Source organism: Mugil cephalus, chromosome 13 (assembly GCF_022458985.1).
Source record: "Mugil cephalus isolate CIBA_MC_2020 chromosome 13, CIBA_Mcephalus_1.1, whole genome shotgun sequence".
In the NCBI taxonomy this organism is placed as follows: domain Eukaryota; kingdom Metazoa; phylum Chordata; class Actinopteri; order Mugiliformes; family Mugilidae; genus Mugil; species Mugil cephalus.
In genome coordinates, this window is record NC_061782.1 from 7130246 (window position 1) to 7143365 (window position 13120).

The following is a 13120-nucleotide window of genomic DNA, read 5'->3' on the forward strand; positions in this document are numbered from 1 at the left end:
TACACAGTAAAGAAAAAAATAAATAAATTCATAATGGCTTTTATGGTGAAATGTTTCACTGTGTGTGACTCGGTGCTCAGAGGCACCAGGTGGCGCTATAGTCCCACCTGCACCATGCAATAAAACATATTGATGCGTTTGCACAGAAATAACTGAATGGTCAGTGCTTTTCATTCTTTTTTCTTTTTTTACTGAGAATCCCAGGAGAGATAACAACTATAATAATAATAATAATAATAATAATAATAATGTAAAAATTTCTCATTTCCTTAAACCGTAAACAAAACATCACCTTGTAAATGGCATTGTGAATTACGTCGGTGTAGACACGTATCTGGCACAATCGCTCGAACACGTCTACATGTCAACACTTTATCTTTACAGGCAGCGGAACCCTTTATCATCTATGAAGGGTGACATGGGCAACAAAAACTGGTTTTATAATAAGGAGGGGGGGGAGAAAAAAAGTGCCATTTTTCAATGTGAATATATTCCTAAGGCTTAATATTACAACTCAGTATAACTTTGTACAGATATAAACTATCATCTACCCTTTGATGAGTATGTCTCACATCAGAGTACAAAAATAAGAGACTTGACCATAAAAAGTAGCTGCCACATGTCAGAAGGAACACCTTGTCAATTTTTTTTTTTTTTTTTTTTTTTTCCAAGATCTAAATGACAGGTTAAACATACAGAGCTTATGACAAAGAAGGAGCGCGCTGATAAAGCGTTCTTTGGTCTAAAATTAAAGAGTACTGTTCCTTTTTTTTACGAGAGAGAGCACAACTGAACTTTCTACATCGCGGGTCAAACAATGTGTTCAAGTAAACCATGTGAAGATTTATCCATGTGTCTGAAACTCATAGTACCTATTTATCAGAGCAGTAGGCTTTCGTATTTACTTGCCTCAACGGTAACACAAATTAACTCTAAAGCACATCATTAGACCACAGCTGACGTCACACTATGGACCGAGTTAAACGTGTGAAATCTTTACTCTGTGATGACTGCGACTGGAGAATTAAAGCTTAACCTAGTGTTGCGTTCGTGGTGCGCCACGGTAGACGAGAGCAACAGCTACATTTCTGAAAACGTGTAGGCAAAATGAGATGAAAATATGGGAAGAAGTCTTTAAGAAGGAGGAGAAAATACATCTACTGCATTCTATTTAGTAAATAGTTTACAATATGTAGTTTCAGACACAATGCATGTGACCAAACTGGGCACGGAAAGAGAAACGAGGAGGGTAAAATAAACCTGCTGCATACTCGCACAAAGGTGTCACGCAATTTCAACTTTATGAAAATAATAGTAAGGATGATGAGTCAAATATATATATATATATAAAGACAATTAGTGCTTCGTCGGCTGGGTACTTTACATTTAAAGGTGTGTGGTGCTCTGAGTCTTTTCAGAAGTTTTGTCCGTCTGCACGCTTGGTGCCGCCTCATTGTCTAAAGTGTGTTGCGTTGTGTCTCTGAGGCATGTGTCTCCGTCGGCGGCCGGCTCGCCAGCGTCCTCCGGCTCGCTGTCGTCCTCCTCCGGCCCCTCGCCGCTGCATTCCGACTCCTCGCTGTCACTCGCGCAGGAGCTCGACGTCTCGTCTTCGGAGTCAGAATAAACCTCGGCCCCGTGGAAGATATAGTGATTTGGTGCTTGAAACAGGTACTGGCCCGCTGCGGAAAACAACAGAGGAGTCTGTCATGTCTATCATCTATTTTTGTTTCACTGCCCATTATACAACGAACTGAGGACAACAGTCTTAGAAAAAGTTCAGGGAAAGAATCACGATTTATTTTGGATGTCTGAGTACGATATGTTAAGTTGGTTCTTCAAGGACTAGATTTATGTTTTATAATAATACTGAAAAATCATGGACATGAAGACAGAAAATGCTGTATTCCACATAAGTATACAATATTCTATTGTGGTTTTGTTTATTCTGTGTACTTTTTTTGTTGTTGTTTGAGTTGATGAAGGAATAAGATTTGTTCTTTTTCTTCTTGTCATCTTTGAATTATTTAAATGTTTATTGTATAGTGTCTTGTAAGCTGGGCACAATAATGCACATGACACAACATAAACAAATAAATCAATCATCTATTATTTTTCAATGGATATATGTATGTGGTATATTTAAAAGTGTACGTTTATATAGATATTAATGTATGTGTTATATATTTATATGGACGTTTATATAGAATAAATGACCATATAAACTCAGGAATAGTTAAAAACAGGTAGGAATTAAAAAAATGTACAAATGGTTACATGTTTTTATATATATTTTTGAAATAAATTAATTCTTGCATTCATTGATGAAACTGCCGTTGTGTTTCTGTTTATGTGTATCTGTGGGCTCTGAATGAGATGCAGCATGAAAAGGGCATAAAAACGTAAAGGTTTAGTCAGTGGATGTGTTACCACATGTGAAATACCTCAAAAATAATATGAGGAGCTCTGTTCTGGTTACCTCTCATTATTAGAGTAATTACAGTCACTGAATGTTTTTGTGTGTGCATATTATGCAGAGTGATATAGACTGTTATTTCAGGACTATATTACATAAGACTGTCAGTATGGATTATGATTTTCTTGTGATTTTATTTTATGTGGATCCCAGGAAGAACACCTGTCGCCTCAGGTAAGAGCTAACGGGGATGTGAATAAACTAAACCTCTATTTGAAGCTTACCCTCAAGCCGTTTACTGATTGGACTTCTGTTGATTCGACTCATCCAGCATCGTCTACGAAATTCAAGATTTGAGGTTTGGCTCTTTAGTTCGGCTGCCTCCTCTTTTGGCGAGTCCTCTGCTGGTAACTCTGGAGATTCGCCCGCCTCCTCCTTTGGACACTGAGCGTTTGGACAAGGCTCTTGAGGTGTAACATTGTTATCAGCAGTCTCTGTGACATTCAGACTTTCCGTCTCCTCTGAAGGCAAGTTTACTGAGTCCGTGCTCTTCTGCTGCTGCTGCTGCTGCTGCTGCTCCTCCTCTTCCTCTTCCTCCTGAGCTGCGTCGCTGGAAGCAGGCAAGGCCTCACTTGGTGGCTGTTCTGGTAACCGCGGAGGTTTCTCTGTGATCTCATTGAGTCTTACAGTGTTGTAGCAGAGCTGCTCAAAGTCTCCCCCGAGTCGATGGCAGAGCTCGTTGACGATGACGTCGCAGTCCCCCAGCAGCTCCACGTCGAAGTTGAGGTGAGGCAGCTGCTCCCTATTGATCAGAACCTGAGGCACTTCATGAGGAATGGAGTCTGGATGAAGACGCATGAGGGGGGAAAGAAAAAATACAAACTGAAACATCACCAGACTTAATGCACACACAAAGATACATCATGCAGAGACGATAGAAACACACGTACTTGGGATGAGGGCAACTGGTCGAACTTTAAGCGAAGAGCCGATAACAATGAGGAGGTCCACCTCGTCTTTGTCCTGCTTCATTGCTCTGTGGAACATTTCTGGAAGGTTCTCCCCAAAGAAGACGATGTCAGGTTTCATGATTGCCAGGGGAATATCTGGACACCGTGGACAATGTGGGACAACCTGCAGGATTTAATTTACTTTATTAGCATTACAGGAAAATATTATCTCTAAGGAATGGTAGGGCGCACTTATTTCAAACAGCAGGGGTTATAGGGAGCTGTACAGTTTTGATTTACTTTAATGATTACCTTGCTGAATACACTGATAGATGATGCAAAACCTTTGGGAAGATATTTATTTTCTGCCCAAGATTCTACTGGAGCTGAAAAGCCCTCGTTAGAGCTCAATTAGGAAATTATCTACTTCAACTACTGCTGCAAACCCAATATAATATGTGTAGACAGACTTTTAATTTAGATCAGTGAATCCGCTACGAGCATTATTTGCAGTGTGTTAATGAGGACGACCCGTCCAAGAATCACAGAAATTGACTGATTAACTCCTATATGTTCGGGCAACACTGATTAATACTAAGTCAACAAGGATTTGTCAAAGCAGGAAAAACACAGGAGAGCAGTTGTGTATATTTTTGGTTAAACTGTGTATTGGGTCTGTCTTGTTACACACAGAAAATGTACACCAGTGAATCTCTTTGCACTCAGCAGTGTTCTTCACTGGAGGCTACTTGTTAAGATGGATTTTTCATGCAAATGCCACAACCTGAAAATAGGTTAGCGATACTGGACTAGAAAGTCTGTTGCATCAGATCATTTACATCCTAATTAAATAGGCACATGACGCCTTTCTGATTAAAACAGGTGAGTGTGATGTAGCAATATCCATGTAAATGTCCTCCCCTGGCTCTGTTTGGAATGAATAAATACCTGGTTAAAGATGTCTTCCCTCACAGCCTCACAATCCACTTTGTGTTTACAGACGAGACAGGACGCGGTGGCAAACGACCCTGGAATGAAACGAATATTAATGACTTATCGCCAACGTCTCGGACGGGTCCTGCGTAACTGAGAGCCATATATTAGCCGCATCGCTCACCGTGACACTGGATGATCCGCTGAACTCCGGCCACTTGTTCTAACGTGTCGATGTTTTGAGTGTAATTTCGCAGGAGCTTCTCCTGTTTGTCCAGCATAGATATAAATCTGTGGCAGGGCGAAGGTTGGAACTGACCGGGGTAGATCTCCTGCAACAAAGAGGAGTCATTCAACGCTTTTGTCACAATCATGCATTTCAAAACTTTCTTCAACATGTTCTCTGGAAGCAAAAAAAAAATACTAACATCAGAAAAATAAAAAGCTGAATTGTTGTGTCTCCACAGTTTGTTCTGTATTGCAATAAGTGTGAAAGTCCTGTCTGGTCGTTGATGTATAAACAGTCTATTTCTCCCATTTTTCTCGACATTGTGCTTTTTGGATCCTTATCTTACGAGTCAGTTGCTCCATAACATGTATTTCAGTCACAATTTTTAGCCAGTCATTTTGCGTTGGTGGGCCTCGCTTCTACCACATCCTCTGGATTGGTTTCTTACAGGCTGCTTTCAAGATTTTCAGTAAATATCTGTTTTCTTTTAACACATTTCCTATTATACTGCCTAAATAAGGAACATCTTTATTTAAAAAAAATATCTTTCTGAATACACAAACACAGGTGTGACATTTTAATGCAAAACTTACACTAATACAGCCCAATAGTCACAACCTGCTTCCTGTCGTACACTGACTGCAAGTCAATTTGTTGAAGCCTTTGCAGAGACATCTTTTGAGAAATTGTGAGCACTCTTAAAAAAAAAGGTGGCTTAACACTCACTGTAAACTAATAAATGAATGTGCAGATCATCAAATCAAGTGCATGCTACCTTGTAGTAGAAAATAAAGGTCAAAACGGGTAATCATCTCAGTTTTTGCTTATTGTCAAGTGTTTAAAAAACGCACAACGGACGCGACAAACAAACCTTGGCAAATTTGAAAAAGGGTCTGGGGTCCCGTCTGAAGTACTCGATGTCAAACATAGCTTGAGGATCTGGAAGATCTGGAAAATCTACAGCGAGCCGTGCATAAATTCCATCCCTGGACCGAAAGTCTGGTATTCCACACGAAACCGAAACCTACGAAAAAACAAAAAAAAGACAAAAATACGCATAAGCTTTCTGGTTTACCAGGAAGAAAGTTGCTACTGCATTTTGGATAAAAACCATTAAAGTTGTGAAGTCGTACCCCAGCACCAGTCAACACGAGGATCCTTTTGCTTTCATGGAGTAGCCTGACCACGTCTTCTAAGGTGTTTATGTCTTTCCGCTTCTTCCTCTTTGGAGGTTCAGAGATGTTGATGATGATCTGCCACAATGTCATGTCGTCTAAATCTGGCGGGAGCACAGTCTCGGGCAGCAAGTCCCTCAGGATGGCCCTGGGGTCGGTCTCTCTGATATGCTGCTGGATGAAACTGTAGGAACCTGGGCAACAACACAACAACTCGACGTGACTTGTTTTGCCAAAATGAGCATGCTGTGCCTCTGCCTAGTGTCTAAATGTGGTTAGCACTGGCTGCAGGGTTTTGAGGCTGCTCAAATTCTCACCTATTTGCGGCTGGGGGGTCCAGTCGCTGGAGCTTGCATGTGAGGATCTGTCATCGTCCTCGTTGATGTGGTCCGGTGTGACAGCCAGGCCATTGGAGGGAAGATCATCGTGGCCAAGAAAATCTGTGCAGCAGGTATAAGAAAGAAGATCGGAGCTCAAACTCAGTGTGGAAAGAGACACAAGCTAATAAATGCTACGCTGCTATCCAAAGTTTAGTGGCGTTCACGTTAATTAGACAAATCAGTCTTCTCTTTCTTTTTTAGCTTTAAATAAAGAAAAAGTTGCAGACTTGAGAAGTGCATATCGGCAAACACGCACACATTGTTGCAGGAGTTATTAATATTAGCTCGCATATTAACTTGTTTAACGCTGTGAAAGCTAGCTCGCCGGTTAAGTTGGTAAAACAAAACAGAAGCCACTTTAACTCCTGCAAATACTTTCACGCTAAAAAGTTAAACCTCCGTCTCTTTTCATACCTGCACTCTCCTCCTCGGTCGCACCAAAGACAGAGCTGTCCGCTAGCTTCCCTACTGGTCTGTGGGGCTCGGAGACCAACAGTCTCAGTCCATTGTTGTCTCCGCCTAGCGCCGCTGGGGCCTCTTCTACCGCCATCACCGGCTTCGCTTCCTTCTCCGATGGCTGCGCACAATTCACCGCCGCCTCCCGGCTCTCCGTAACCGCGGAGACGCACGAAAACGGGCCCGCTTCGGCGACCCTGAATCCGTAGTCGTTCGCCGGACTGATTTTCGACCTTTTCGCGGCCGGTTCGTCCATATCGGAGGCTCCCGAAAAGGCCGTTCCGAGACTGTTCTCTCCGTCCGCCATCTTCAGCCCGCAGAGCCGCTGAGTGAGCAGCTGCCCCTCCCCCTGGACAGCTGGCTCATTAGCATAGATCACGTGATTCGCCCTGCACCAATAGCGACGCCGGGGCGTCCCTCCCCGTTTTACGTCAGCGTCATAAAACCATAACAAAATTTTGCTGCGTTCAAACGCGGTCGGATAAATTCGGAGCTCAGGTGAGCGCTTTGAAATGTGCACACAAAGTTATGTTCAGATTCAGAAAACTTTATTTGTATCCAGGTGTCAATTGCGGGCACACAGAGCAGGCAACAACGAAAAGTGTGAGTGGATGAGTGGAAAAGCTCAGTTAAGAAATTAAATAACATAGAGTAAACTAATTTGAATGAATATATACATGAAATAAATGAAAAAACACACCTGGCGATGAGTAGTGCAACGACTCAACATCATATACAATATACATTAGGTAGGTAAACAATAAGCATATATCAAAGGAAAACGTCAACGTAGATATTATAGTGCCAATACAATATTTTATAAGGTCTGAATTAATCGTAAACGTTGAAATGTAATTACTGCACTTTAAAAATATAACTAAATGATCTGAAATCCTAGCTTGTGATAATACGACTAGACATCCCAGATTTCTGCGGATGACCTGTCCCCGGCTAAGCTATCCCCGAAAATGTCCCTATACTATGACTATAGCGTTTTATGAATGAGAAAAAAAATGTTGCGCGCAGACTTCAACTATTACGGTTGTCGCTGGCGCTGCTATTGACTTTACAGACATAGTAGTTTAAATATGTTTAAATATGAACATATATATATTATATATCTTCATTCCATCTTAATGACATTAAATTATTGTTTCTTTCTTTATTTCTTTCCCTTTTTTCCATCTCCGAGCTGTAAATGTCTCCGGGTTTCATTTCATAAATCTGGTTTGTTAAATGACACCAAGAATGGGCGGGTTTTGTGCCGAGTGCGGCATTTACCGAAACATGTGAATGCAGCCCACGTCATTTGATGAGAAGCGACGGCTGAATTTTCCCAACAACTCATGAGAGATATTCCTTCAACTAATTTTACCTGTCTGCGCCTGGACAAAAGACGTGAACGATAACTTGAGGGGATCCAGTCAGCTAGTGAGAGGAAGCCCACCACCAGCGACCCTTGAACTGAGCAGCTGTGATCTGAGGTAGCGGCGTTCACGTTGCTCCGCTAAAAACACACGCATTTCTGCTACGGATTCTCATGGAGGCTGTTTTAAGCTGCAAACCAGAGGACTTGGAGGACTACTACGGGTTATTAGGGTGTGATGAATTGTCATCGGTAAGTTCTGACCTCTGGGCTTTTGGCTCAGACTATTTGCTGCGCGACACAACGTCTGTCTATGTCCATAAGACAAAATAGTCTAGAAATACAGTTGAAAAGTGGAAAATAACCAAGAGAGAGAGAGAAAGAGAGAAAACGTCTGAGAGATTTACAGGCATTCAGATATGCACAAACTGTGTCTTCTTCAGAGGAGTCTGAACGAACAGAGACCTGTTGATGCATCTCCAAACTAGTCGTGTCATCCAACGTGAGTGCAGGTGGTGCAACAGTATTTTACTCAATTATTAATTCATATTGGTTATAACTAGTAAATTAAAAAAATAGTCAGTCGCCTGATTCTGTCAAGTCTGGAGAGACTGTGCATCATCTGTACGTCAACAGTTCATGTCTGTTTCATGATAATTACCCTTCGGGCTAAAAATAACACCAGCTACACTTGAACAAATGCAGCTGGACGCCTCAAATACACTTAAAGCTATTGTTCACAAGGCAGAGTTGTGTAAGAATTAAAGAATTAAGAATGTAAGAATTAAATTTGATTGTTCCGTTCGTAGTCACAAAAACCTTGAATTTCAGATATTTCAAACGTACAATAAATTACGAGAATTCATAATTCTTACAGACCGAACAGATTCTCAATGAATACAAGATCCGAGCTTTGGCGTGTCACCCAGACAAACATCTAGACAACCCAAGAGCTGGTGAGTGAGAATCCTTTCGACAAGTTTTTTTTGTCTTTGTGTGATGTGAAGTACAAGTTAAATCATGTGTCTGTTTTTATTGGCTTTTTGGTCACACTCTGCTTACGTAGTCCACAAACACTTAATGTCTCTTTCTGATTGACTTCAAAGCAAATTATGGAAATTGGGAGCTGCTTATCATTGCATACAAAGAAAACATTGTTTACTTGTCCTTATTCTGTACGCACAATGTGCCATGTTTGCATTTTCTCTCTCTGTAACAGTGGCAGATTTCCAAAAGCTGCAGGAAGCTAAAGAAGTTCTATGCAATGAAACCAAAAGGAAAAACTACGACCACTGGAAACGAAGTGGCGTCACTATTCCCTTTCATGACTGGCAAGCCATGAATGACTCAGTAAAAACTGTGAGTGATGTCTTTGCTTTGACATAGTCACAATACTGTGCAATCTCTGAAACATAAAATGATCCGTCTGCAGTCGATGCACTGGGCCGTGAGAAATAAGAAGGAACCGATGCTGGAGGCCGGCAAACCAGAGGGACAAGTCACCTCACAAGCAGGAGACCTTCACTGTGAGCAGGAAGCACCAGACGTCCCTTCATATGAAGCTGTGCCACCCGCAAGTAAGTGAACTGTAATCTTTTTTTTTCTTCTTCTCATTTGCAACATGTAACAAAACATAACTGAAAAAACAACAGGCACAAAAATACTGGTTTTCCACTGGATCATGACCCCTGTTTTTATAACATTTTTAAAATCTGAAATTTGAGTTTCACCTCTATAACAGGCAATTAATAATCAACAGGAGCCCTCCAGGTAGCTACAGGAAAACTCAGGCAGCACAAGAGCCACTCGTGTGTGACATTAACATCATAGAATATTGAAATATTGAATATTAAAGACAAGCTGCACGCCCACACTAGTTTTAATGAAGTGTTAGATTTTGCACTTCAAAGCTACCACTTTAAATCTAATGATAACTTGGGAAGACGTCCAGAAAAGCCAGACAGCATTTCTGTTTTGTTTTTTTGTGTTGTTTTTTTCGCAGGTGCGGATGAATTTCATTTGTGAGGTTTATTGTTTCAAAAGATAATTTTCAGCTTCAAGTCCAAGTATCTAAAAAAGTATCTGATCTACTGATTTTCTTCAGGTTTTTAGCATCAGACCACAGGGCTACAGGGGTTAACTGATTCACTGTTCACTAATTCACTGTCCCTGCCTTTTCCTTTGCCAACTTCTCATTAAATACTTGTGATAAATTCACCCAAAAAGCACTGAAAAGGATGAGGTTGCATTAACAAATGTCCAAAGTTAGAAGGGAGTCATAACCTCAGTGACAAAGAGTTTTCACAGTACTGCAGTAAAACTCTCTGCTGTGTACTTGTTGAATAAAATCTCATTTTGAATGGTTATATGTGATCTTGTTATTATGACTTAATGAAATTTACATTTAATGTTTTCTATTACATTGTTGATTTTGTAGAACATTTAGTGTATCTTCATTGCATCATCATTTAAATCAGATTTGTTATTGTTTGTACTTGTAGTTCTCTTTTACAGTATGCAGTATCTGTTTTTCTTGCAGCATGAAATCTTTCAGGATTAACTGTTTTATTATCACTGCTTAGGTGAATATTGCCATCGACGTTTCCGCTGGGCTGCTGACTCTCCGTCTAGTCTGCTGCAGAAGTTCAGAAATTATGAAATATAAGTACATTATGTGTTAACTGGATGTACGTTTGACTCTGTTAAGTGTAGCATATTTTTTTCCCGTCTTGCCGAAGTAGAAATTGTGACATGTTGTAAAATGTGTCTTTTGCAAGAGTGAAGCCTGTAAGAAATATGAGACCAATTCATGTTAGAATATTATGTCTTTACTGTCGTTATGCCGTTGTCATTATGTTCACTAACACCTGATATTGATATGTTTAATGCTGTCCTGTATTTTCGTGTTGCTAATGTCAGGAACATAAAACTGAAATATTTCATCGTCATCATTTACATTATGTGAATTATTTGTTATTGTTTTTAACAATTTCAACAAACTAATTTCTTCATTACATCTGTAAGTGCTTTTTGCTTTTACTGTTGTGCCGCTGACCCTTTGTTGCATTGTTGAGATGGGGCTGATAAGTAATACACAGATAATGCATTTTATTTTATAGAAATTACACACTATCATACTTTGAATGCAACTCGCAACAAAGTGCACAATATTTACATATTTATAATGGTACGTTTTAGTCAACACAAGAACAAATCATGTAAAATGTTACTGAAAACAGACTTATGCACCTTCAAATCAATTTCATTGGCAGCTTTTCAAAGCTACAAAACTACTGGAATTTTAACTATTGTCTTTGACATCAAATCAAATAAGATAACATAAGATAAGTTAGGGCCTTGTGATGTGGAATGACCGCCCCAAAGGAATCAGGTCAACTGGGTGTGATCTCTTTTTATTTAAAACATACTTTTATCAGAGAGCGTTTTCCAGCTTTAATTAAATGCTGATTGAGATTTCAATTAATATTTCAATTGTATCACTGAGTGTTTTATTGTTTTTATTGACTGTATCTTATGTGCCTGTTTTTATTTTAATTGCAGTCTTTGTAATGTTTTTGTAATGTTGCTTTAAAAGTGCTAATAAATCACATAAGTTGTACGCAAGGACGTGCACATGAAGAAATTAGATAGAAAAAACGTGAGTAAGTTCACAAAATACAGAATAAATATTAACAAAAACAAATGTAGGTTTATGTCCATGTTTGTTTCAAGCCGACACAAAAAATAATCACATCCAAATAAACTGAGGAGTTGTGCAGCCTCTCAGTGAATTAGGACGTTTCTCTTTCTTCACCACGGAGCGTCGCTGTGGTGCGTGATGACGTCACATTTGTACACGTTAAAAGCCCGATGAGCTCTTGTGTTTCTCGCCGGGTGCGGTGGCGCGCGCCTGTAATCCAAGCTACCGGGAGGCTGAGGCTGGCGGATCGTTTGAGCTCAGGAGCTCTGAGCTGCAGCGGACTATGTCGATCGGGTGTCCGCACTAAGTTCGGTATCGATATGGTGCTCCTGGGGGAGCCCGGGACCACCAGGTCGTCTAAGGAGGGGTGCACCGGCCCAGGTCGGAAACGGAGCAGGTCAAAGCCCCCGTGCCGCTCAGTAGTGGGATCGCGCCTGTGAATAGACGCTGTAGTGCAGCCTGAGTAATATAGCGGGACACAGTCTTTTTATCATTTTCAACACCACACATGTGCTTATACGCTTATACGCGAACTACTCTCGCAACACACGCCATTAAACATCTGTTTTTACGTCTTATAACACCTTCAACACTCGCTCTACATCTTCGCGTCTCCATTTAAAACAACGAATTGCAACACCGCCTCCACCTGGAGAAGAGGAGGAATGACCAACCCTCTGAAAATCAGCATTCAACACAGAAAGTGAAAAGTAATAAACAAACGTAGAGCACAGAATGAAAGCAAATAGCTTTCATGAGAAATTATACATCATGAGAAATTATTCTGACTGCTGATTATTTCAGATACTGACATAATCAAACGGAATCCAGTTTTACTTTTCACATTATTACAAATTGAGTGCCAGATACAGTCAGTTTAGATATAACTACAGGTTTAAAGTGATTTTTAAGTTATTGTTTATGTGAAAAGGCGACTAAAAGATTCATAAATAACATTTCTAGTTCTTATTTAACACACACACCATCAAACAACAGCTTTTACATTATTACAACAGCTTCACTCGTACATCTTCTCTTCTACATTTTAAAAACCACCACTGTTTCAACACTGTCTCCACCTGGAGGAGAGGAGGAATGAACACTGGTCAACATTCAGGCCAAATGTGGAAAATTGGAAAAGAAAGACGAAGCATAGAGAATACACTTAAAAAGAAGACGAAGAAAATTCATTTGTGCAAAGAAGTTGCAAATGATTTAATTCATATTGTAAGAAACCAGGTGAGCTGAAACACATACTACATTGGAGCACCAGAAACCTATTTCTTGGATATGAACACAAGAAATCTCACATCACAGCAGCGATAATATTAGTTTATGCTAAATTTTAGAAATCAAGCATAACTTCCACCTTGGCTCTATTGTTTCCAATGATAAAGACAATATGGAAGTTATAAAGCCAAGGAGGAAATATTTGACAGCATAACTTTATTATTTTCAATAATATGACTTTATGATTTCCAATAATAAATATATTGACAGCATAACTTCCACCAGAGG

The 13120-nt window shown here is 40.1% G+C and overlaps 2 protein-coding genes across 2 annotated transcripts; one reads left to right on the forward strand and one right to left on the reverse strand.

Annotated features, from left to right (window-relative positions):
- Positions 1-1278: 1278 nt before the first annotated feature.
- On the reverse strand, positions 1279-6879 carry sirt1 (sirtuin 1). The gene is made up of 9 exons (XM_047602158.1): positions 6495-6879; positions 6018-6140; positions 5659-5894; positions 5397-5549; positions 4481-4628; positions 4312-4391; positions 3364-3547; positions 2698-3255; positions 1279-1679 (listed from the first exon to the last, which is right to left on the reverse strand). The coding sequence occupies exons 1-9, from the start codon at positions 6841-6843 to the stop codon at positions 1387-1389; spliced, it is 2124 nt and encodes a 707-aa protein (XP_047458114.1). The 5' UTR covers positions 6844-6879; the 3' UTR covers positions 1279-1386.
- Positions 6880-7001: 122 nt separating this feature from the next.
- Positions 7002-11605, forward strand: dnajc12 (DnaJ (Hsp40) homolog, subfamily C, member 12). Its single transcript, XM_047602160.1, has 5 exons — positions 7002-8154; positions 8780-8858; positions 9122-9261; positions 9335-9479; positions 10485-11605. The coding sequence occupies exons 1-5, from the start codon at positions 8077-8079 to the stop codon at positions 10565-10567; spliced, it is 525 nt and encodes a 174-aa protein (XP_047458116.1). The 5' UTR covers positions 7002-8076; the 3' UTR covers positions 10568-11605.
- Positions 11606-13120: the final 1515 nt, after the last annotated feature.

Bases quoted from the DNA above. Each gene is read 5' to 3' on its own strand.
- sirt1 (XM_047602158.1), bottom strand. From the start codon at position 6,843: ATGGCGGACGGAGAGAACAGTCTCGGAACGGCCTTTTCGGGAGCCTCC. The intron at 6,141-6,494 runs GTATGAAAAGAG...CCTGCTGCACAG, and splicing joins GACCGAGGAGGAGAGTGCAG to ATTTTCTTGGCCACGATGAT. The intron at 5,550-5,658 runs GTACGACTTCAC...GTTTTTTCGTAG, and splicing joins TCGTGTTGACTGGTGCTGGG to GTTTCGGTTTCGTGTGGAAT.
- dnajc12 (XM_047602160.1), top strand. From the start codon at position 8,077: ATGGAGGCTGTTTTAAGCTGCAAACCAGAGGACTTGGAGGACTACTAC. The intron at 8,859-9,121 runs GTGAGTGAGAAT...TCTCTGTAACAG, and splicing joins TCTAGACAACCCAAGAGCTG to TGGCAGATTTCCAAAAGCTG. The intron at 9,480-10,484 runs GTAAGTGAACTG...ATCACTGCTTAG, and splicing joins TGAAGCTGTGCCACCCGCAA to GTGAATATTGCCATCGACGT.